Source organism: Musca domestica, unplaced genomic scaffold (genome assembly GCF_030504385.1).
Source record: "Musca domestica strain aabys unplaced genomic scaffold, Musca_domestica.polishedcontigs.V.1.1 21, whole genome shotgun sequence".
NCBI lineage: Eukaryota > Metazoa > Arthropoda > Insecta > Diptera > Muscidae > Musca > Musca domestica.
The window spans coordinates 12418353-12445629 of NW_026712258.1; the positions used below are offsets into that span (position 1 = coordinate 12418353).

Below are 27277 nucleotides of genomic sequence, written 5' to 3' on the forward strand. Positions count from 1 at the left end.
CGCACTCAGTACGCGCCACCCAATAATTGTTACAAAATGAGGTACCTCGCGCTTCATTTCCAGCGCACAATGGCCCCCATAATCTCTGGATACCAATCCGTTTGACTTTTGTTTTTGGAAAGCAAGGTTGGCACTAAAACATACCAAAGTGTTGATCACCTCAAGCAAGCGCTTCGCCGGGAATGGGCCAAAATACCGCAGAGCAAAATTCGGGGGCAGCGTGTGACGGTTTCATTGGCCGTTTGAAAGCCATAATGCGTGCCAAAGGTGACCAATGCGAACAAATCTAAACTTATTCTAAAATTTGATGCTATTTCCTATATTTTTTGCTTTCTTCCAATAAAATTTAAAAAAAATGTAAAAATTATGGCGTTTGACTTTGTTGCAGTTTTCACCCTGTATATTTTTTCCCTATTATTTGGAAAATTAACACATCCAAAATCTAAGTCTAAACGTGTTTGATATTATTCTATTTATTATAATTGTAACTGTAAGAAATTTCTATTGAATTTCATTGAATTTTGGACTCAGTTCAAAATCCTTAGTACTTTTGCCCATAAAGGAGAAAATTTAAGTAAAATTAGTTTAAATTTCCAACTATTTGCATTATTTGCCCATAATGGAAAGATTTAGAAACCATTATTCAATAATTTCCTAAAAAGGGTTTGTAGTAAAAGAGATAGACCGAAAATATAAACACATTATTTATTGACGCTATTCTATTCTATCCAATCTATGATAAGACTTACAATAGAAACTTGAGAATTGTAAAATATTATTTTTTTATTACAAATTCTAATGCAATTTCATTAACAAACAAATAAAACTGCAATCGCACTACTCATTTAGACAAGTCATGCAGGCAGAGACGACGACTTCACGTGTTACTTTGTATTTAAAGGTCATTCTCAATTGTGCAAAAACAAAAATAAATGAATATATATATACTATAGACAAATTTGCACATATATAAATATGTATGCCGGCCGATTACGCACACCACCGCTTGGCAATCAAACAGACGGACAGACAGACGAGCAAGATTAGAAAATGGGTTATCAATTCAATGTTCAACAAGTGCAAGTGGTTGTATAAAATACCAAAAACATACGACTGCACTGCAAACGAACAAGGAAGCAAAAATTGGATTGGTCAAGAAGAAAACAACAAAAAAAAAATCACAACACACCCATAATAAGAATGAGATGTCTGTGGCAAAAAATTTATAGTGAAAATAATCACAATATAAATCAATCTCCCTCAAAGAATACACACGAACAAATTCATTGAAAAGAAAAAAACTAAAAACAACGAATAAAAATACTCCAAATTTTTCCACTACGAGGCCACACTACTAGCACCATATTATGATAATTCAAAACTACTTGTTGTTTTTGTGCTAATTTATATTGCGTCAAAACTAACACATGCCTACGAATTGGGGACAGAAAAACATCAGCAGCAGCAATCAATGGCATCGGCGTAAATAAATTTTGCGAAAACAATTTTTCGGGGGAACCAAAAGTAAACAGCTAATCGTCATGACACAAGTTCCCATAAATATGATAATAGAAAAGGAAAATATGTGTTGGACAGACGACAGAAAAAAAAAACAACAAAACAAAATTCTTTCCCTTTTTTAGTTATGTAATAAGAAATTTAGCCAATTGAAAGTCCAAGTACCTTCGCCTTACCACCCATCAATAAATAAATGTTTCAAAATGATAAAAACAATTTTGTGAAGAAAAACACAAAACTCAACCAAGAGTAATGAACTTGAAAAACTTGTTGTCAGTGTTATTTTGCAAAAAAATTGTATTAAAATAAAAATATATATGTACATACAGTTATATATACATTGTATATATAAAGCATTAACGTAAACAACACACCACATATGACGTTCATTAGATGGTTGTTTATTTCCAATTTTTATTGTCGAGAATATTCGTATTCGTTTTCTTGTTTTTGTTTTTGTTGTTCTTTTTCTTTTTCTTTTTTGGTGTCAGTCACAACGAACAAAGAAATTAATTTGGCAAATTAGAAAATAATATTTGTTTGAAAAGATGATTAGATAAACCCCCCTATATGAAAAGGTAATGGGGGGAGGAGTAAACATTTGAGAAATGGAAAGTTTTCTTTAAAAAGGGACGGAAGGGAACAGAGTTCAAAGTAATAATTCCGTGGAGATATAATTTTACGAAAAATAGAAGAAAATATGAGAAAAACAGATTTGTTCTTTACAACTTTTTTTCGGCGTCTTATGGCCAATTGAAAATTCAGTGCTCTATTTTATAACATATTTTAATTTAATTAAAAAACAAACGTTAAAAAATAAAATACTGAAAAGAACAACAAGACAGCTTTATATTCTCCTAGGTAGGTGTTTGTTACGAAAATAGAATTTTCGAAATATTGGAAAATCGCATTTTCATTTGCAAATCTCAATTCCATATCAACATAAATATTTCAATGTGGTTTCTAATATTTCAATTCTACTTCTAATTAATCTGTGTTTTGTTATTTTTAATTAATCACGTGATTTTCAATTTCTATCGACTCTTCATTATTTGACATATCAAAAAATATTTGAATCGATTTTGAATTGCAATGATGAAACGCCTCAATAATATCTAAATAGAAAGACGAGCAATAAAGGCGTTATCTACAAATACTTGTATTTTATTAATATTATTATTTGCTGGAGGACCGGAATAAGGAGATTATGTGTGTTGGCAAAGAGGATGAATTCTTCTACTCAAAGTAGACCTTAAAATAATATAATTTCTGTAAAAGACCTATACTTATATGTTAGCATTTGGTTATTACGAACATTTGAGTTTTTAATTTGATCAGCTAATATAAATTCACTTTCAAAATTATAAATTTGAGGTTATGACAATGGCTATCTAAAACAGATTTCTTTAAAATATGTTTTTCTCACAGTTATTGACGTAAAATTCAAACAAAGAAAATTTTTGATGTGAAGAGACTTTTAGCAAAAAAAAAAAAAAAAATAGATAAATTCATGGCATAGTTAAGAGTCAATCAATAATCAACAGGGCACATATGCCTAAAACCAAAACTCATATGTGAGCACACACACACACTTAAACAATCAATCAGCATAAAAATTTCGGCCAAAGTGCCTAATATTATTATTATTGTTGTTGAATATATGAGTAGCAGCTTTTTTGATTTAGGCCCACATATTTAGAAGAAGAAGCGAAAAACAAAAACAAACAAGACATAAATAAAAATAAAAAAAAAAACAAGTACAAAAACGACGCAAACACTCAATTCAGAGACAGACACAACAACAAATTTCATTAATAGACTGGCTGACTGGCTGGCTGACTGTTTGCGTTGTGTGTGCGTGCATGTGTTTGCCAAGACTCGTGATCATTGAAAAAACAACAAACACGGACCGAAAGCATATTCCAAAAAAGCTTTTTCTAACTTTTAGTTTTTATTGTTGTTTGGCTGCTTCTTTTTCTGTTTTGTCGAATAATTTAGAAACTTGTTTACGCCGCCCAAGCTTATATGGTGTTGTTTTCGTTTCTATTTGGGCGTATGTATAAACAAAATGCAAAAACAATTTACATTACTACTTGAAAATATATACAAAATTGTTTAGAACACTCATACGACACTGGATTCGTAAACAACAAATATTTGCGTGTGACCATTTTTTAACCTTCCAAAGGCTAAATAATGCTGGTTAACTTGAAAGGATTGTTATTGAAAATAGAGCTTTTATGGGACCTTAGTGGATTTTAAATTAAAACATACTAGCTTTCGATTTTCAAATTCTAACCTGAAATCTAATAAAAACCTCTTTTAATATACAAAATTCTTCTGCTATTTAAAGCAAATCTCCAATTCAGAAAACTAATCTATTTATAGTTTCCAAAAAAGAAATGGAAACTAAATTAAAACTGCCAGTCATATGATGAAATGACCTTTGCTTCATCTTTTCTCTATCTCTATAAACATATATTTTTTTCGCAAAACAAACCAACAAAAAAACATTGAATAACAAAATGCCATAATAAGAAAAATAATAACAACAAATGCTTACCTCGATCGACATCCATCGTCCATGACATTAGAAATGCCTTCATCAATGGTGGGCAGGTCGGTTGAAAAACGATTGGTTGGGCGCAATACACGCAACGTGCGACTGGATAGTTTCCATACCAAACGTTGCTTGTAGGGCTGTTTATTTTGTCCATTGTAATGGGACAAGATGCCCGAAACAATGCTAAAACCGCAGGTGAATACACGATCGGGAATCTAAAAAAAAAAAAAAAAAAAAAAAAAACAAAACTCAAATTTTCATTTCTCTCCAATTTCTTGTCCATGCATTTGCAACTTACCCTCATATATTGCTGCAAGAAGAGTATGTACTCAAAGACATGCTTCAATTCGGGGCTGCCACGGGTATATGATTCCTTAATGTGGAAATCTAAATGCAGGCATATCAATACCAAAGCTAAAATGGATGGCGTTATCACGGTTGTTTTCACATCGCACAACAGAATTTCCAAGCGATTCTCCAATTCTTCCAATTTAATCAATTGCTTGTAGAATTCAAAGAATTGACCGCCAATCTCCTTGGCAAGATTATAGAACAGGGCATAGTATATGCGCAAATAGCTGACCGAGGTAATGGGTGCATGACCCATTTGCACGCCCAGTTTATTGGCAATGACACCAGCCATACGTTCCAAATCACCAGCAGTACAGCCACACTGAAAATTAAACAAAATTGTAATTTTATTAGTTGAAGATGCTCCTTTTCCTTTGAGGTTGAATCAAGTAGTTAGTAATGGAGGACTTGCTCAAAAATTACCTGTGAGATTGTAACTAAATCTTCGGCGGGTATAGGCTTCAAATTCAATTGTTTAATGGCCAAATGGAATGAGGCAACACTCATGCAGGCCATGTGTTTTGGCTTGACAGCCATGCGATCCAAGAAACGATCCACTAAGCTCATGGCGGAGAATAAGACATCGGAGGGCAGCTCATACCAAATTTTAAGGCAACGTAAAACATAAGCGGAGCCATCACGACCACCAGCTGTAACTTCACGCTATAAAAAGAAGAAAGAAAGAAGTTGTTAAAACGTATTAAACTCAAAGAATTCAAATAGGAATAGGAAGGAGAATTCCAATCATTTATGTTTAAGAATGGCACATTTTATCCAAATCTCTAGTGATATGACAAATAAAAGCTGTTACAAATTAGAATTTTGAAAAATTGTCTAGACTTTTCTGGAGATAAACGCCAAAACTGTCTTGTAAGTACTGAGGAGATTACGTGAAAGAATTTTCTCTCCTTCAGGAAGGATTGTTGACAATTAAAATATCGAAAAAATATCATCAACTTACCCTTGATTCTTTCGGCAACAATAGAACGGTGTGATATTTATCTTGTAATGCATCATATTCCTTAAGAGTATTGTAAAGCTCCTCAGATGATAGCGATACCAGTTGATCTTCCAAATTGTTAATAGTTGTTGTTGTTGTTTTCTTCTCATTGTCCGTTAACGAAGGCTCCATGGTTTGGTCCATATGATTGTTAGGTGTTTGTTGTTGTTGTTCCAGCTCAAATTTCTGATAATCCAAGCCAGCAGCACTCGGTGTTCCATACCGGCCCTCGTCAGACATCCTCATCCACTCAGTTCGCATCTCTGCAGTACGGCTGCTGCCATTAATGGCTGCAGTATTTGCAGATTCAGCTGCTGCTGCCGCCGCCGCCATCGCCATCGCCGATGTTGTGGGGAGCTCGTTGTCCGAGCCACCACCACCACGGCCGACCATCAACAGTTCACGGGCCTTGGCCGATGTTGTGGCCTGTGGCTCCTGATCCATATGTTGTTGATGATAGGGGGCGATGTTGTTGGTAGCCATGTTGTTGCCGCGGCTGATGTTTCCTGCTCCTACTGCAACCAGGTCTTCAGGCTTCACCATCACAGACATCGATGTGCTCTGCTGCATCAACAACTGCTGCTGCTCCTCCAAAACGCTGTTGTAGCCGTAGATGATGTTGTTGTTCAAATGGCTGTTGAAATGGTGGTTATACAAATCCTGTTCAGAGTATTGGTGATATTGCTCTTCTTGATTGTTTAGACCACTATCAGCGACGGCGTAATTGGCGGCAGCAGAGTAGCGTACAGGGACAGACATTGTGAGGGCTGGCCTAGTACCTATTTTTTGTGTAAATTTTACAATAGGAATAATTTTTTGATTTGATTTCAAATGTTAGCTTTGGCTTCTCTCAAGAATCCGCCACGAAAGACGAAGGAAATTCTCAAGAAAAATACCACAAGAGAAATAAAATGAAGAAAAAAGTTTTCTAGGCCGTTTTTTAGGTAAATTATTTTTCAAAACTATGTGTTTGAAAAATAAAATTGTTTGATTTTATTTTCAGCTTTTTGTATGTGTGAGTGATATCAACGAGTTTTATGGACTTGCGCGTCGTATATAAAACTCTCAATCTTTTATTGTTTTGCTGTATTACAATTCAAAAAGGTCTCCTTTTTATGGTTAGTTACAAAAAGGACCTTTTTTACTTATTAAAATATTTATATATTGAAAATAAGAGATAAATACCCAAAAAATTATACCGAAAATAAAATTTATTGTTTGCTACTTGTGTTGTACACACCGGTTAAATGGACGAAACTTGCTTGTTTACATTAAATGTAAGTAAGCCGAGTTCCGTTGTTGTTCCAAAAACCTTAGTACTATTCTTTAAGTTTTTGGTTTAGTTTTCCTCTGTTTTTTTGGGAATTAAACCAAAAATTTGTCAACAATTTGCAAACAACAAACAATTTGAACCCTCACGTCGTTGATTTTGTATTTTTTTTATTTGTAAAGAGATTTGGTTTCTCTTGTCAGTTGATGTCCCAAAGGAAACTTTTTTTTAGAAAAAGTACGCTTTATGAACGAAAAATTTCTTTCCAAGGAAAAAAATTTAAATTGATTTGATAACAAATCAAACAAAAGCACAATTAATGGTTTATTATGTATTGTTGTAGATTTGCTGTAGCTCTTGCTGCTGTTGTTATTGCTGTTGTTATCAACGATAATAAACACTTGTGCTTTGTTTTAAATATATTTTTGACCACACACCAATCTTAGTTTGGTAATCAAGCTTTTCTTTTTCCAAGTAAGGCTTATGGTTTTGACTGGTATTTACGCGTGTGTGTATTATTCTTTTTTTGTAGAAGTATTTGTTGTAGAAAATTGATGAAACGATGTTCTCAAAATTTGTTTTTTTTTCTGGTAAAATGATAATGTTTTGCTTTTGCTTATCCTGAATTTGTTTAACTTACAGGTCTGTGCGGAGGAGGGAAAAATATGGGAGGAATAATAAAACAAAAGATTAGTTTTGAAAAAAGAACATAAAAATATAACAAGGGATAATGGTGGTAATGTACAAAAATCATTTCTGTTTTTTTTTTGGTGTATGTGTGTGTGTGGGGATATGAGTTAAAATAAAATAATAAAAAGGGTGTGGGTAATTTAATGCTGCTGTAAAATAAAAAGAATCTCAAAATTAAATAATTAATTTGACAAATAAAAGGTGAATTAATGGTGCAAATTAGAACTAAATTTAAATTAAAAAATTTAATTTAAGTTAAATTAAAAATATAAAAAAATTAAATTCAAAAATATTTAAGAATTCAAAATTGGGACTTTATATTGTTTTTTTTTTTTAATTATAATAAGCATGCATAAATAAATTTCAAAAAATTAATAATTTTTTAACAAAATTTTGAAACTGAAAAATTTTTACAAATTCCAAATTGGTTCTATAATTTAAATTTTGTTCCATATCTTAATAGCATGCATCATAATAAGTTGTAGGAGGCTTTGGGCAACAAAAATGTTAAGGGCAAAAACAAAAATCAAATAAAAATAGGGCGGGGCGGTATGTAATATTCATTTTGAGACAGAAAAAATTTCAACGTGACAAAACAAAAGTTCATTTATCTACAGCGACGAGGTTTCTTGAACTCATCTGCGCTTGTATTTAAAAAAGGGTGACGAGAGATCTTTGTATTTTAAAAATATATGCTAATATTTAAAAATGTAAAACTTTTCAAATAAACTTAAGAGTTATTGCTACTTTCCTCAACATTTCAAAATCCAGAGTAATGATGTGTTACGGGTGTGAGATTAGGTGTAGTATTTATTTTCACGTGTCATTAATGATTAATACATCATCACCACCACCTCTTTTTTACAACAACTGTTAACATAGTAAATTAAATTGATTTTTTGTTTATTTTTTGTGTTATCTCAAAACAGGCCGATAATGTTATTCAAACAAAATTGGAATTTGGTTGGTGATTGCGAGGGCGCTGCTCTTAGTGTTGTTGTTAAAGTGTCTGGAAAAATCAAACTGGCACGTGTGGAGATATTGATATTACAACAAAAATACCCAATGTAAATTTTGATAGATTACAATACCACAGAGTTCCATACGCAATGCAATGCATGATAGCTAAAGTCCAACCCATCCATTAAAAAAAAAACTAATGGAAATCTATGCAAACTAGGGTGTCAAGATGGGCACTCAACAATTGTGTTTTGATAAAAACAAAATAGAAAAAAAACAACAATTGGGCCCCATTTCCTGTTTCAAAGTTGTTGTTTTTTGTTTTTTTTTTTTTTCCTAGAGTACAAAGAAGTCTGACAAATATTTTATTCAAATGCATAAAAGAATAGTAGAAAAAACTGGGTATGGTGGGGCAGGAAACTCATAAACAAAACATAAAATACCATCAACAAAACAAACGTTGAAATATTCAAAAATGAAACAAAATGCAGTTTACGATAAAACGGACAGACAACAGACAAACAAGAGAAGGCAACGAGATTTTCAGCACGTACAACGACGCCACTGTTATGGGCAACACAGCCAGCCAGCCAGCTGGCAAGATAGCTCTCAACCAAATAACAAAACACTAGCATTGTGTTATAAACACACCAAATGATGGGGGGAATATTGAGGGGAAGTACCAAGAAGTAAGAAAAAAAAAACAGTGAAGACAACAATTCAACCCAAAACACAGCCATGGGATGCATAAAAAGAAAATTATTGTTTAAAGCAGAAGAAGATACAAAAATAAACTGTTGCTTGAAAAGCAAATTGCTGGCCGATGCAGTAAAAAAGAAACAAGTTGCATCTCATACAGCAGAAAAAACACCAACCAACTACACTTGAGAAAAACCAAAATCCAGCATAAACACCTCTCCTCTTTTGTTTTACTGTGGCTCCAAAACTGTACATGAAAAACGAAATAAAACAATTAAGACATTAAGGCCATAATTCATAAGCAACCAGGGTTCGTTGTTCGAAGTATGGATGGATGGATGGATGGTGGCTGAGATGCATCACGTTCGCTGGAAAATTTCCATTTTGAAATAAGAAAAGTTTATGAAATAAGAAGACTTATTGAAATAAGAGAACTGGGATTCTCCACAAACAAAAAAGGAGATTTGAATTCGAAGAAAACGAATGACTAGTTTGGACTTGGGGAAGATCGAATACAATCGCTAAATCGACATAGAATTTTATGCTGATCAAGAATATATATACTTTGTGGGGTGGGTGCGTTACAAACGGAATGACAATCTTAATATACCATCCATACTATGGTGGAGGGTATAATAATAATGGACTGGTTCTAGCCTAAAATTTGGAAAATTTCTTGAAAATATGGCAACTTTTACTATTTTCCCTACTTTTATTCAAATTATTTTGATTTTTTCGATTAGATTTTTAGAATTTTCGATTAGAAACATAAATATTCATCCGAGAAATAAATAGAAATTATTTCTAAATTTATGTATATTTTTTTAATAAATCAATTTGAACCTATTCCTCAAATGTTCCTCCAACTAATCAATTTCACAATAACCTTTTTAATTTCTCCATGGGATTTTTATTGGAAGAATTATTGCAAAAAAAAGCAAAAAAAGACATCAAAATACACACCCTCCTCTTTTTCTTATTTTGTTTCTCAAAAACTCTTTATCTATCTTTTTTGTATATGGCAGAGTTTAAAAAAAGAAACTTTTGCAGAAATTTCCAGTAATAAAAAAGAAAGAAAGAAAAAAAAAAACAAAAGTCTTTGCTGTCTGATAACCTAAAAAAACAAATCAATGTCGTCATCATCGCTTCATTTTGGCCATAGTCTCAAGTATGTTTATTGAGTGGAGGAAGCATCATCATCATTATTATATGTCCATCTAATGGCAATTTCATAGTTTTTTGGGTAAAAACAAAACAACCAAAAAGCAAACTTTTTGAAAATACAAAAATAAATAGTTTTGTTAAGAAAAATCCAATTCCAAACATTTGATAGTATATGAATTAAACATTATAGTTCCAAAATAAAAAATCATCCATAAAATTACAAACATTTCTATTTTTAGAAAAAAAATCTAACGAGTTTCGTTTTTCAAATCGGAAATGGTGTTGTTATCAAAGCAATGTCACACAAAATATGCCAGCAGAAAGCCCAGCAACAGCAACAAATTGTATTGTCATAGAGCTTAGAGGAGTAGTAGACGCCAAACCGAACAGCAAATTTTTTGCTGTTGTTATTAAATACGATCAAGAGGTCTTATGGAAAAGAGTTTGAAAACGTAAGGGGGGGAATCAGCAACAACATATTGTATGGACAACGGCAAGAGGGTCTGGTCGGTCTCTCTCTGGGTCTACACCACGGAAAAAACAAAAGCCAGACAACTTTATAACGTTATTGTGTTAAGATCACAAAAACAACCAACACAACTATTATTTGACTGAGAACCATAAATGTATGCAAAGAGAAGTAGGAGGAGGGGAGGGGCAACAACTTTGTTATAAATGTATTTTATTTATTTTTACATATACCAGCATATCTATCTTTTCATACATACATACAGTCACATATGACTGAAACTTTAGAAGAGGTGTACTTTGAAACAGCTCGATTATTGTGTAGCGTTTTTGGGCCGTTATTTATACAGTCGTCGCTGTATTTTCTATTGTGAATTTTAAATTTCCAAGTTTTTTTTCCAGGCTATGGTGGTGTTATTGGTTTTGGGATTATGGGGGGAGACGATAAAAAAGCAAACTACGTAATTAGGAGGTACAGTTGAAACCCTTTAGAATTTAAAAATAAATTTATCTGCAGATAAATTTTTGTTACTAAAAATAATGCTAATGATTCTGTGCATAATTAAAATGATAACTTGTAAAATCAACCAGTTATGATATATGTAAATCATAGGTTGTGGATTTCTTGTTCAACCTGTCTGGTGTTTTATATGATATAGTATCTTTTCTCTTAACCTTTATATTTTTGTTTTGATGTTTTTTTTTTTTAAATTATAATCACTTAATATGCAAATCAACCATTAACGGAAATAGATTATAAGTTGTTTGTTCGGAAGAATGCGTATTTGTCATAAATGATGAGTTCGGTTAAATGACTAAACCTTTTTTCCGATAGAGATTTGTATGTTAAGAGCATAATCTATTAATAGATATTGATGATTTATTATGTAAATACACCACCAAAATGGAAATCCCACATGAACCATGATTGGATTTTTACCAAGAAGGCCTAAACCATAATAAGATGGGGGAAGATATTTGTGGTTAAAATATTGTATCATCACGTGCATGAACAATGTTGATGAGATAGCGTTGAAAAAAAGTTCTAAGTTCTTTGAATATCCTTCACTATTTGGAATGATTTTGGCAATTTTCAAAAAAAAAAATGAAATCCGTTAAAATTTTTGGTAAAATCTAGCCCTTATATTAGGATCTATACGAAACTTGAATAAAAAATTCGGTGAATAATGTAACTAAAATCATCAAAATACCGAATATACCCTTTATATGGGAGCTATACGAAGACGTGGACCTGCATAGACAATTTTCTGTCATAGGCTGTAGTATCCGTTACGAACTTCAAATACCAAATTTGAAAAAGTTAATATTCCCTCCATACTATGGTGAAGGGTATAAAAAAGCTGAATGGGGACGAGGTTAATGTTGGTTCGAATGCTGTTCTTTTTTCCTATTTTATGAAATTCTCCTTCTATAATATGTACTCTGGGGTACAAGAATGCCATGGTTTTTGAACACAAATGATAATCTATAATTTATCCAAGATATGCAAATCTCTTTCCTTCAAATTCATACCCAAAGGACATTGGGCCTGTAAGTAAAACTAAATTAAATGTAAACAACTTAAAGAGTTTATTTAATTGTTCTAAATAATTACCACCATTACCATTTGTTTCCATTTGAAATTCTTTGAACGTGATTGCTTTGCTATTCTCGTTCAGTAATAACCTTCATGTTGTTTTTCAAGTCAAGTTCAAAAGTTTTTTGACATTTGAGGCTGTTGTTTAAATCAAATTGAAAATAGGTATTTAGACAATGAACCACAAAAAATCGGCTAAATAATAATGCATTCAGGCAAATTATTGCCCATATTATTTGTTGATAGCAGCGACAAGACAAACATATAAATGTGTTTTGCGTTTTGTTATTGAACTTGATTGTTGTTTTTGTTGTATTTGGTTAATTGTATGTATAAAAAAACAAGACTAATGATTTTTTTCTTCAGTTCTCACTGGATAGCATCAGTTGTTTGGGATTTATTTTTGGTTTTGGTTGGATGGAAAACCTTGAGAGGTTATGTTTTGAAAAAATAAAAACCAGAAGCTAAAACGGTCGTTGTCTTCGTTTGTTTTTATTTTTAACTTTATGTTGTACGCTTTTTGTTTATTAACATTTAATGATATCAAGGAAGTTCCTATACCACTTGCATGTTAAATAATTGGTTGGTATTGCGTTGTTGTGAATAAGAAACTGCTGATCACAAAGTAAAACATAAACAACAGATAACAATTTTGTTTTTGGGGTTTTTTTGTTTTGCAAAATGGTCAAAAGAATGATTTAAAGAAATTGCCAGAACACAACAGTGATTAGGTTTTTATAAAAAAAGTCTATAAAATAATTCAAGGTTAGGGGTGCCACAAAAAATAGGCTTGGAAATTAGCAGGAGAAATTGAAACAGAGAATAGTAGAAAGCCTTTAAAATACAAAAATATGTAGCTTAAATCTCAATAACATTTTTGGCTGGCTTTGTTAGGCAACTTCCTAATTTCAATTGCCAGTTATTTTTATAAAACCTTAAACTTTGTTTGCTTTAAATAACAAAAAAGACACAAAACAAATTTCAACAAATTGTTTATATATTTTTTAAATGCCTTTGACGCTTTGTTTGGACATTAAATGATTTTCTCTTTTTTAGCCAAGTTTGTCGTCAATCATCAATGTTGGTTGGTTTTGGCTGGCCGGGCCTGGGTCTTTGACAAACACACACAATCGAGGCAAAACAAATCAACAACTACAATGCTTATTTTATTACGCAAAACATATTTCCTTTTTTGTGTGGGGTTGTACCAACCTATAAAACAAATAAATAATATTATGATGTTTAAATATCGTACAGTCTCATACATACATACATACTTACATGCATGCGTATAGGCACGTCGTAGTAGTAAGTAGATTTTGTATGTAAAATATGAAGAAATTTTGAAATGAGGTTAAATCATTGAAGCATAAAAACCAAGGAGAAAACTAAGTGAAAAAAGATGGCAAACATTTTAATAATAGAAAATGTTTGAAACTCGACTAACTTTTTTTTTTAAAAAAAGACAAATGTGCCATATATTGCAGTATTTTCTTAGACCATGACTCTGAATGGTAAATTGAATGGATTGCCAAGATATCATAACGCTTCATAATGAAATGAAAGAAAAAGTACTTGAAATTTGCAAAATATTTCATCATACTTCATTGCCTTGGAATATTGTTGTAGGCCGGGTATACCGCAAGGGAATGCACTTTACACACACATCACCTCTTGTCTCCTCCGCTTGTCTCCATCGGTATAATCACCAATAGCACACAATAGCTTTGTTTGTATGACTGTTTTCACTTATTCCGTGGTTGGTATGTATACTGGAATCTTCATTCTTCTGAAGGTCAAAAAACACACAGTGCTATTTTATTATGAAAAAAAGAAACCACAATGACGTATTAAAATTGATATATTTTAAAATCAATCCTGGCCACATACCGATATGACAAATGAAATGACCTTATCTATTACGTAGCTGATTTATGGCTTATCAATGGATGATAGTAGCCTATTGCGTTGTGAAATTAATTTTTGGGGGGTGCCGAAAACTTGGATTTTGTTTGTTTTTTGGAAACTACCTTTGTCATATGACTCATGACGCTGTACTAAAATAAAATGACCACTTGACTTTTGTATGTAAAAACCCCTATTCCGGAAGTTTAAACATGATATTGAATTTATACAGGTTTATACAAAAGAGTATGACATTTAAAATTTTGATATCCAAAGTTCAACAAACATGTCAAGAGATTGTGGTGTTTGTAATTTTGTGTTAATTTACTTTTATTTATGGAAACTTGAAATAAATTTTACAAAAAATCAACAATGCTTTATAAATTTTCCATATTTTGCCAAGGTGACTGGCCAACTCAACAACAGCTGATTTTAAATCATCTCTGTCAAATTCAAGAGAATCAAGAGAAATGTCAGCTGTAACTGGCACCTGTATTATTAAAAACATATGCATCTCTCTCTTGCACATTACATGTTTCTTATTCTCTAAAAATGTTTCATTTTCTCGTGGATCTTCTAATCTAGCCGCATGCTAATCTCAAAAAACAAAACAAATAAAATATATTTTTGGTGAATTTCTAAAGAAAAATTCTCTTTTAGGAAACTAAAAGTTCATTTTATTCGATTTCAAGTAATAATTTCATTGGAATTGACAAAAAAAAGGAATTATATTTTGGGAAACCGTTTTAGGAAACCACCCCACAACATGTTACATTGAGCGTATAAGGATAGATTGTGGCATCTGTAAGGAAAACAATAGTCAATGGAAGCCATAAAGTAAAAAAACAACAAAACGCCACAACAAAACCAACATACTTCCTGTCGAAGAAATTAACAAGTAAAAAAACATTAAGTTCGGCCGGGCCAAACTTTTAATACCCTCCACCTTAGGGTAAAGGAAACATTAGAAGAAATGTGGCAAAAACCATTAAAATGCCGAATATCGGGAGGTACCGTTATATGTGGGCTCTACCAAATCGTGGACCTACACATGCAAGGTTCCGCCAACGGAGCTAGAACCCATTATGACCTACAAATACCAATTTTCAGACAAATACGTGAAAAAAGGTTCAAAAATCATCAAATTACCGAATATCGGGAGGTACCGTTATATGGGGGCTATACCAAAACGTGGACCTATAATTACAATGACTCGCCACACGAAGTGGAACCCATTATGATCTACAACTACCAAATTTTCAGTGAAATTCGTGAAAAAATCAGTCAAAAATCATCAAAATACCGAATATTGGGAGCTACCGTTATATGGGGACTATACAAAAACGTGGACCTATACATACAATGTTTCGCCACACGAACTAGGACCCATTATGACTCACAAATACCAATTTTTACACAAATCAGTGAAAAAATGTTGCAAAAACCATCAAAATACCGAATATCGGGAGGTACCGTTATATGGGGGCTATACCAAATCATGGACCCATACATGCAATGTTTCGCCACCGGAGCTGGAACTCATTATGACCAACAAATACCAATTTTTAGACAAATCCGTTAAAAACTGTGGCAAAAATAATCAAAATATCGAATATCGGGAGGTACCATTATATGAAGGCTATACCAAAACGTGGACCTATATATGCTATGTTTTGCCACACATACAGGGACCTGTTATGACCTACAAATACCAATTTTCAGACAAATCCGTTAAATAATGTGGCATAAATCATCAAAATACCGAATATCGGGAGGTACCGTTATATGGGGACTATACCAGAACGTGGACCGATATATCTCATTTTCAATACCAACCATCCTAGACACAATACCAATTGCTCTGCTAAATTTTGGCGCTCTACGTCAAATAATGTGGGCTGTATCGTGATTTCAACAGACAGACAGACAGACGGACAGACAGACAGACAGACAGACAGACGGACAGACAGACAGACGGACATCGTTAAATCGACTTAGAATTTTATGCTGATTATGAATATATATACTTTATGGGGTCTACGACGAATATTTAAGGATGTTACAAACGGAATGACAAAGTTAATATACCCTCCTTTCCAAGGTGGAGGGTATAAAAAGAGGGAACTGAAATAGCACTATAATGCCCCAAAAATAAAACAATGTCTGGCTGGCTGGCTGGCAGGATTGTTTACATTGTCTACCCAAAAAAACAATAAAACAAAAATAATTACATAAATGTAAAGGAGGGTGTCTTTAAGACATATTGCTGCAGCACACAGCAAGGAGAGTTTAAGATGCATTTTGTAACCCACCACCACCGAAGTTAGGGGTGAAGTAACAAACAACCCTCAAAAGAATCTTCAGAGGAAACCAAAATAAATTTCAAAGGAAATACTTGCCATCCTGCAATATGAGCAATGCAAGCCAACAGAAGGAAATAAAAAGAGAGAAAGACAAACTGGCGCATGCCAAATGTCATTTAGAATCTCATGGTGACAAATAATGAGATAAAAATAAAACCCAAGGCAGATAAATTAAAGTCAAGAAACGAAACAATGTAGACAGCTGAGCTAGCTAGGTTGTTTGTCTAGACAGCTGCTGCTGAGACGATGTTAGGTGGATGGATGGATTTTTGGATTTGCTCTTAAAAGGTGTCAAGTCACATCAGGCAGGCCAGGCGTCAAGCGTAAACCCACCCTCCTACCAAGCCACACAACATTAAAAAGCAGGGCGACAAGTACTTGACAAACAATATTATTAGGGTCAAATGTCGTCTCAAGACAGTCAGGCAAGGCGACATGCAAACGGTAATCTACAACTAATTTTAGACTTTGGTTATTTAATCATCACAAACTGTCAGTTCATTGACTTTTCCTTCATTTATTATGTTCAGAAAGAGAACAAAGGAAAAGAAAGTGCACTATTTTTTAAACTGTAATCATTATTTGCCTTCTTATCAACAAAATGAGTATTAATTACTCACAAAAAGAATGACGAAAACAAAATTTGCAAAGGCAATGCATTTTGTTTGTTAAACTAATTGAAATAGATAGATAGGTCCTCAAATACAAACGCACACACCAACCATATCAGGTGGTTAGTTATGGATGTAATTAGAGTGAATTTCAATCAGCTGTTATTTTTGGACATTGAACTGATACCACCAACTGGACAAAGAACAAAGAAATACCTATCGAAAATTTAATCAGTAAGCATTTTTTGTTGCTGTTGTTGTTAATGGGTTGAAACTCAATATTTTAAAATCTAACCATTTAGAAACAAGTTTTAAATTACTTTTTTTTTTGTTTCGAAAAGCTTTATTATGGCCCTTAAAAAAAGCACGTAGGTGCCTGCATTGTCGTCCAGAGTCATGAGATTGTATAATACAAGTAACAGCTGTTGTTGTCAACCATAATATATGACACCACCATATATTCTTTTGTTTAAGCCAGGTGTTGGGTTTTTATGTGAAAAATTTCTATTTTTTAATGGCTGCGAAATCAGAGTTTCTCTCCTTGGATTTGTGTACATTTGAATAAAATGAAACTCAAGTACTGTAGCTTGCTTTTTTAAAGCTTGCATGTGTCAAAACTAGTTACCTTCTAAAACAATAAAACAAATATATGAAACACAGACAGCTTACATTGATTTAAATATATTTGACGAACATTGAGGGTAAGCTTATCATATAACGCCACATAACATGGGGTGGTTGTGGAATGGATAAATCGACTTAGTGTTCGTTAAATAGAGAACGTTGCTTAAATAAACCCTATTATGGCGAGGGTTTTTTGTTTCCCCGAGCAGCAAGCAAATGACATTATAACGTAACCATTTTTTGTTATGGATCGCTGCTGTTGTCGTTATTGCAATAAATGGGGTGGATTTAAAAATATTTTTTTACAAAATAATGAAGTCTCACATAAGCGCACAAGCCAAAAACAGACAAGGTGTTGATGGTAATATCCCTCCCTCTATAGCTTTACCTATTTATTGGGGGTTGTTTACAGAATCCTAATGGTATTTTTCCTTAGCTGGTGTTAGAAAATATTTTTTTGTTTTGCTTTTACCGCATTCCACTTTATTTTTATTATTTCATCTCGGCAATTTTTTTTATTTAAACCCCTCTATAGCCTTAATGGTTACCAAGACATCATTACAACACTTACGTTCAATACATTGCTCTTACGTCAGACTAAATTTATTATAAACATGTCAAGAAACTGACAATCTCTTTATGAGGCACTCGATGCGCTCTCTTGCAGTACACACCAAAAGAAACTTCATAAAATTTCACAAAGTTGCATCATTTTTTTTTTTCAAGTTTCTCTATTCTTCTTTCTTGCAAGATTTTCCTAAGGGAATAAAAAGAAGTAATTTCTGAAAAGAAATTAAATACAATGTACCAGTCCGCGTCTGGAATGTGTATACCTAGTAGCCACAAAAGCAGAAGAATACACAAAGAAAACAATGTAAAGTCAATAGAAGAAAATGAATGGATTTGATTTCCCACAACTATTAAAACAATTGATCATTGTCTTGAGAATAAAAAAACGAAGATTTGTACAGCAAGAAGAAGTGTGAAAAAGAAACTCGAGAGAAAACACAACAAACAAAATAGATTTGAAAAACAAATATTTAGGAAGATACGGGGAAAAAGCCATTAATTAGAAAATGCGCGCCTTTTCTTCGTCAGAAGACCAACTACATGCCGCCAAATACAGCAACATCAAAACAACATAAATCAGTTGTAGATCCAACATATGTAGGTAGCGAAAAATATTATCAAAACAAAACACAAACTCCGAAACAAACAAATGTTTCCTCAGCCGCCAATGGGTAAAATTTAAAGGTGCACACCACACACCGCCATTGTTGGCTGGAAGGTTATGAATTATGGTTACATATGAATACAACACAACAAACAAAACACCCACCCAAGTGGTGAAGATGTAACGGTTACAAAAAAAACTAACATTTATTTAGGTACACATTAAGTTACAACACTCGATTGGATACCAAGAAAAAAAATAGAAATGCGTTTTTTGCTTTTATCATGGAGTGGAGCAACAAACTCACACAACGATACAAAACAACAAAACACATATTGGTTAGATATTCTAATCCAGCACCTACCTACGTCGCTATTGATTTATTAACTAGCTGGTTTTGATATGTAAATATTGTGTTTCAATGAAATTTTGGAATTACCATATATATTCTATTGTAGTAGGGGTAGTGGGAGGAAGTAATTCAGAGGCATACAATTTAAATACCTGGGGTACTGTTGCGTCTTTTCGAGGTTAAGTTTGAAGGTTGGAAAACAAAGACCAGGGTTGAGGTGGTAAACACAGCTTTGTAAGTCGGTTACCTAAATATTCTAGTTAAAGCTTTTTGAATTAGCTATAAGTAGGTTACTTAATATGCACAGCAATGCAGCAGTAGCTACCTATGTATGTTTAAATATTAAACATTTAACAATGAAATAAATTGCTATTAAACACCATGACCTAGAAATGTTTACATCAATAACGACGACTCTTTACACACAAACGTTATTATAGTATAAATTTAAAAATGTTGCCATTACATAATGGGTATTTAGGTATTTCATGTTTTAAGCAAAATAATAATTTTATAACAAAACATTTTCCTTATTTTTTTAATCTTCAGAATATTGTTATGGACCTTTTACTATAATAAGAAAAAATAAATAGAAAATACAAATCACAAAATTGGCTGACGCAATTCTAGAAAACCTGCTTGTTGTGAAGTAAGAGAGACAGAGAGCGGGGAGGAGATTTCTGCTGCTGCTGCTATTGAAGATCACAGTGGAGAGTAAATACAATTTGTAATGGTATTGGTATACACCGAGCACTGTGTTGGATACAGTAACAAAGTAAAAATGTATGGACAAGGGGTGGAGATGGGGCGGCCTACGGGTGTGTGATTGTATTTGAAGAAACAATAAAAAAAGAAATCAACAAATACCACTTTGCTGCTATTTAGGCCTATAACATTTAGTTTGTTTTTGTTTTTCCTCTTCCTCTCTTCTATACATTTTTCGTGTATGTACACATTAAATAAAAACGCAACAACAAATATTTCATCAAATAGTTGATAATCGCTTGATAAACCAACAACAAATTTCTCTATTGTTGTTTATGTGAAATAATTCGGTTAACATACAAAAAAATTTGCTATACCTGAAACAAGTTGAATTGAAACGCAACATTCTAGAAATGAAACATAAACAAAGCCATACAGATAATTGTCAAGCAGTAAGAGTGTTGCCAACTGTCTGGTTTCCCATAATAACAAAGAGGCTTGAAAGTCGCCTAATTTTTTTTGGCAACATAATTAGCAAATTGTATTATAAACAAATTTTTATAGTTAATTCTGTTTTTCTTAAGAATTCAGTTCTTTACTTTGAATTATCAGCTAAATCTATTAAACAAATAGAAGACACTTTGCTTTTTGCAAAATAAAAATCACAAAATTGGCATCACCATACGCAAATCACCCGATTTAGAATGTCAGAGAGTGACAACTTTTTACATGGCAACATTAGATGAAGGCCAGGAATTGAAGTCCTTGCCAAAGTTAGACAAACTGTGTAAAAACAAAATAATTCGTTGTAATGAATATATGATTCTAATTAAGATATTTTCAAAAACTTTTTCAGAGCTTTTAGTGAAAATGTATAATTACAAAATTCAGGGGGAACAGTCTGAGAAAGACAAACAAGTATCTTTCACACACACATACACTCGTATTCTTCACACCTACATTAATTTCAATACAAACACACATACAAAAAAGCCTTTGTTTAAAATTTTATATTTAAACTTTTCTTGAAAACGGACTTTGACGAAAACTTTTTTTCTTCTTCATTATATATAGGTACTATATAAATAGTGTATATATCTTACATTTTGACAGCCATTTTTGATAAACGCAGGGAATCGAGATGTTTTCTGATTTTAGATTATTGCACTTTTATTGTTACGATGATTGAGAAAGACTTTGGGGGGTTCATATCAAATCTGTGCCATTGACAAGATGAGAGTTCTTTTTTTCTTCTGTGTGTATTTGTTGTTGGTCTTTATGTGTATATGTGAGTGTTACAGTACAAAAAGTATTGTCTTATGAGTCTACTAGTAGAGTTTTTCTTTAACTAATTTGTACTCAGTTTGGTTTTGTTTTTTGTGTAAAAAACTTATTTTTAAATATTTCTTTTAATTTAAATTAAACAAATTAATAAATTAATTTGTAATTATCACAAATGTTACGCAAAAAAATGCAACTTTTATACCGATGATGATGATAAAATGACGATTATTGTTTTTCTTTTGCAGCAGTTTCAGTTATTCTTCTCGGGCACTGTGAAACAAAATTTTTTGTATAAAAAATTTGTTTCAACAATTCATGATTTCTGGTTTTTTGTTTTCCGTGGGCGAATGAAATCGATTTTTCTGCGGGTTGGATTTAAAGTAACATTTGTAGACTGTTTGTTTTTCGGGGTTTGTTAAACGACGACATACGACGACGACGATGACATTTACACATTAATTGCTCAGTGTTTAGACATTAAAAGACTTTGTTGACACTTTGTTGTTGTGTTGAATTTAGTTTGGTTTTTTGTTTTAAATTGTTATTTATTTGCTTTATTTTTTTCCTTTTGCTTCTTCTTGATCTTGTATTTTTATTTCCAAGACTATTATTTTTTGCTTCTCTAGGTTGGTTGCTTTCTCAGTTGTTGTTAAACAGAAACTAAACTGTATTCCAGAGTTGCTTCGAGAGTATGTTTCATATACCAGACCCGTTCGTTCGTATACAATTTGAATTCAGTGTGTATGTGTGTGTGTGTACGAGTTTGTCGTCTTCTTCAACTGATTATTTGACCATGAAGGAACGCAATGATACACGGAACACAAACGAAGCAGCTGTGTGTATGTTGTATGTGACCAATGAAGTGTAATCAACAACACAACCAGCAGTAGAGCAGCAGCAGCTGAGCTCAGTTGAAAAGTGAAAATTTTCAATCATCTGTCAACATACGACACGAAACGAAATGAAAACAAAACATATGGCAATATGGCTTCCATTACTCGCTGTTGTAAACATTTGTTTCACCTATCATTTCGTTTCTTCGAATTGTATCTATTTTGTTGTTATTAAGTTAAGTATGGGTGTGTGTGTGTCACTTTCTGGTTTAGTTGAACAGTTTCCAATAGGGGTACCCACTGTTCAATTCTATGCAAAAATCCTTGAATTGATATAGAACGCGTATGAGTAGGGCGGCTTGCCCTTCAAAACTCCACTACTTAACCTTAAGCCATGTTAATATTGTTGGAATTTTAAAAATTTTATAATTATGATAGATAACTTAATAGTAGTTACGTTTGCAAATTACCGGGCTTAGTAAACTTGACAAAAAAGCTCGAATGTAAACTTACTATAAGTGTCAAAATATAAAGCTTGGATTAGTGATTTTTTTAGAAGCATAACTAACTGCCATTTTGTTTGCAATTTGTATAAATAGTTAAATGTTCATAAAACTTGGTGGTTTGAACTCCAGTGGCACAGAAAATCTACTTGTAAAAATATCAGGGCACAGGTGTCGGTCCAACAATCATTGCTTTTATATTGCCATGGAGATGTTTTGAGGTATCTCCACTTAAAATCTATTTATGTTTTATTAAAATTAACTATTTGTTTCGGGTTGTGAGTGGATTAAACCCTATGTCAGACATTGTTATATAATGTAGGTCACACATGGAACTGAACCATCATGTTTATGTTTCCCCAAATATATCGTCAATACCTATGCATTAGAAAAATATTACACAAATAAAAGGATCCATAGTAAGCTCTTTTTGAGAAAATGTATTCGCTAAAGTCTGCTAGAAAAGTGTTCAAATAGATATATGAAAGGATATTTTCTTGCTCTCTACAACTACTTAGATCTTCTTTGTCTTTCTAATATAGGTACTATCTCTAGGGAAATATCCAGAGTAATATCAATAAACCAGAAGTCTGAAAGCTGAGAGATCTTATCTTTTATATGCATACGATAGTATTCATCAATAAATTAAAACATGGTATTTTATTTCGTAGCCTAGGGTATATAAACAATTTTACATAGACAGCATTAATCATTTAAAAGTTTTCAATTTGTTTGCCCATATTTTAAAATATTAAAAAATATTAATGTAAACATAGCCTATGCTTAAAAATAAAAAACATAACCATTTTGCCAAACTTTTTGATGTGAATGTACTGCCAAAGAGCAACGGAAGGTACCTACACATTTTTATTTTGCTTTCTAGTTTAAATAGTAATGACACATAGCTTTCTTTTCCCTCAAATAAGTCTGGGGAGAAAAAATTCTGCTAAAAATAGCAACAATCGTTTGGTAAGCATTTCGCAGAAAATAACCTTGACTACCTTATAAAAAAAGAAAAATCGTTGATGGCCAAAAACTTATTGCCAAGTTCAAGTTTGAAAAGGAAATCTTTTGAAGAGATATTATCTAAGAAAATAACACAATATATAAACATTATCTAAGCATTATTACCTCAGCCAGTATTATCAACAACATATCAATAATTTCGAGAATTTTTAAATTTGTTTACTTAAAAACAAACGAGAAAGAGGAATAAAAAAATTTATAAATATATCAACTTTTGACGAGAGAATAATGATACCACTTCTATGATATGCACATAAAAGATGCATTGCAGCAAACTTAAACTAAATTATTTAATTTAGCAAAAATATCCACAGACGCTATAGATCATTTAACATTGACCTTCACGTAATAGCCAGCGTACAACGTTCGTACATAAACCTCTGGCAAAATTAATGTATTTTATTTTGCACATCCAAAATGCAAGGCGATAATCAAGAAATCTTGAAAACAACACACAAACACATACCTCATACAAGACAACAACAATGCTAAACAATAACTAAAGTCAATATAAGCGAATATAATACGTAAGAATATTAAAGAACGAACATCATAAGAAAGAGGACTTGAAATGAAAAGACAAAATTGGAACAATAAACACATAACTGTATGTAATAATGATAATATACAGAAGAACAGCTGGTTGGTTGCTTGACCTGCGGCAGCAGCTGAGGTAGATATAAGAAGGAAGTAAGAATACAGCTGTAACATACGCAGAGAAACAATACAATACACAGCAGCATCAATTGAATTTATTGATAGAAAATTGGATGGATGTAAAAAAAACTTATTGATGCCATTATAACTAGGTGGGTTTTCTAATTAACATTTGAACCCTCGTTATTGTATACAGAAGTAGAGAACAAAATATGTAATCTTTATTGATAGAAAAAAATATCAAAGTACATATGCCAAAAGATATAGACGGACGAATATTTTCATTTATTGCAGTAGTTAGTCGCATTAAGGATAGGAAATGCTACTTGTGACAAGGGTCGATTATGGGAGTTCACTTTTTAAAGCAACAACAAAAGCAACTCGAGTATCTTATATAAAACCCAATATTTTTTGGTAATAAGAGGTACGTTTTTCTAAAACGGACCTATTTTTCACTATCCTAAGTTTGTTCGTAAAGAAGTGATAATTTTGCGTGTATTTACAGGGGATTTAACTGGCTTCGGTACTGGGACAATGTTTCCTCTCAAGACCTCATGATTATCCACACAATTAAATCTATTCCTTTCCAGTCAAATATGGCTGTTTACTTTCAATTCCGATATATTATTGTAAATATAAAATGTCCATTAAAAATAGATCCAAGGGAGAGTAGATGATAAATACATCAGTTCTATAGCAATCTGTCTATAAATATAAATTCAAAAAGAACATTTAAATTTTGTATGAAGATGTAGTTAAAATATTTACCTACGTAGGCTTCATATCATCCGGCAAATGGAATGCCAGCTTTGGTAAAATCCTTGGTTCATATACAACGATACTACGATATATACGATATATATTCCATATGTTCTAGTGGTAGAATAACTTCTTATTTTTATTTATTTGATATGAAGTTACTTGAACTTTATATCGAATTGATAAATGAAATAATATAATAATTAGTAGTCATGTATTGAAGTTTTTTGGAACCGTCCATGGCCCTATGGGCTAGGTTAATGTACAAATTAAAACAAAAGTATAAAAAATAGTACTACAAAACAATTGGGCTCTTCCAGAACCTGCAAGAGTCTACTAGTTTTGCATTTTTTCGATATCATAAAGGGAAAATCTGCTATCGTAGTAAAAACTTTTACATTCTTGCAGTTCTGGAACAGACCAAATATTAAAAAATTAAAGTGAACTTTAAAATGTCATTTGTCCTAAATCGACCTTTATGTTTTCTTAATCATTTCTCAGTATTCTCCACGAATACTTTTAAATCCCATATGTTCTAGAGGCGTTATTGGATATAAATATTTTATGCAGGTTGACACTTCTTCGAGAAAGTTACAATTCCCGGTATTCCTTCAATGGCGTCTTGGAAAGGATAGGTCTTCAAATGACATTTCAAAACTGTGGCATAATCTTAAATGACATTTTTAAATGTAGGTTCCGAATAATTTCACAATGTTGCGAAAACTTGATTATCGGGAACTATTATCTTGGGTATAATTGGTAGTATAACAAAAACTTTTAATGAATGCAAATGCCTTATTTAAATGTATATTTTTTAAAGCATAGATTTTTCCCTAAGTAGCCTTGAAATATTACACCACTGCTTTCAAAATAATAAAAAATTTCTATTATTTACACTTTGTTGTTGTTACAAAATTTCTCTCTATGTACTCACTACTAAAATTAGCAACACTGAACGGGGAATGGTGAATAAATGACGTAAATACTTACTCCACACACAATGGTGAAATGTGAAAATATATGTATGAAATTACCTCAACCCATGAAAATTCCTGAAATTTCTCCAATTGGAATTTTCTGGAAATAAGATATCATCCATTTAAACACTCGACATCTCAATTCATATTTTCCAAATTTACTAAAACTGCGTAAATGAAAAACTACGCAATTTCAGATCAGCAGCAATCACCAACCAACCAATTCATTCATTCATGATAACCGATAACGCTGACGTTTGATTGGCCGTGCACGAAATTTAATGAATGCGCATGCTGTCTCGAACTCACCACACCACCACCACTCTGGATTTTGATTAATTTGCCCTTATTTAGCCTCACTTTTTTAATAAAATCTATCCGTTTCTTTACCATTTTGTATTGTTTTTGTTGCACAATTGATTGGAATAACACTTACCCGGATGCTTCTGCAATTAGAATCAGTTTTTGTGGTTTTTTAATTTGAACGAGGACAAAGAAAAGTTCTCAACACGATTCAACAAGAATTGTGACATGGAAAATTTCCTCAGCGATGGTACATTGTTTTCGATAACAAATTACAGATTTCGATAGTTGCCGATAAACGATTTTGATAAACTGATATTAAACAATCGATGTTAACACTACGTTTCCATGGCACTGCTCAATTCCTATAAGAAATTTCCAAAGAGGAGGACTAGGAAGGCCATTGTTGGATTTTTTTTTCGTATTTATACATTTGAAAATATTTAAATGTCAAAATGTATATATTTATGAATTCGTTAGAGATGGGAACCAACTTCCTATGCAATGGAATTGGACAAGATAAATGCAGAGTTTGAAATGCTTGTTTGAAATGAACTTTACCTTCTTTACGGCTACTTTTTGCAAGCATTGAATTATTTGGTCTGTTCCAGAATTGAAAAAATATAATGATATCGGAAAAAATGGCAAGACTAGTAAATTCTTGCAGGTTCTGGAACAGAACAATCTAACCGTTGAAATGGTATTTGCAACCAACTTTTTGTATTTCATCTTCGCCTAATGATTGGCACTGCATTTTTCCCTAATGTTCTCATTACATCTTACTTCAAAGGCTAAACCCGCTTACTGTTCAAAATTAAACGAGTTGTTCTAATCCATAGTAGAATTAAGAAGGTAAAGTCATGCAGTCATGTGGTTACAATTTTGTTTCGGAATTATTCATTTGACATCTCATTGTCAAAA

At 32.4% G+C, this 27277-nt stretch overlaps 1 protein-coding gene across 2 annotated transcripts in view; it reads right to left on the reverse strand.

Moving 5' to 3' along the window:
• LOC101889130 (cyclin G) overlaps positions 1–26618 on the reverse strand; it is a 29914-nt gene extending 3296 nt beyond the window's left edge. Inside the window, exons 1-5 of one of the 2 annotated variants that reach the window (XM_005185163.4) lie at positions 26490–26618; positions 5394–6211; positions 4856–5095; positions 4380–4754; positions 4082–4296 (exon numbers count right to left, since the gene is read on the reverse strand). In XM_005185163.4, the coding sequence (XP_005185220.2) occupies positions 4082–4296; positions 4380–4754; positions 4856–5095; positions 5394–6191 (1628 nt within the window). In that variant the 5' untranslated portion in view covers positions 6192–6211; positions 26490–26618. Of the gene's footprint in view, positions 1–4081; positions 4297–4379; positions 4755–4855; positions 5096–5393; positions 6212–21117; positions 22146–26489 lie in introns of those variants that run through there. The other variant, XM_059122762.1, reaches the window with a different exon arrangement.
• Positions 26619–27277: the final 659 nt, after the last annotated feature.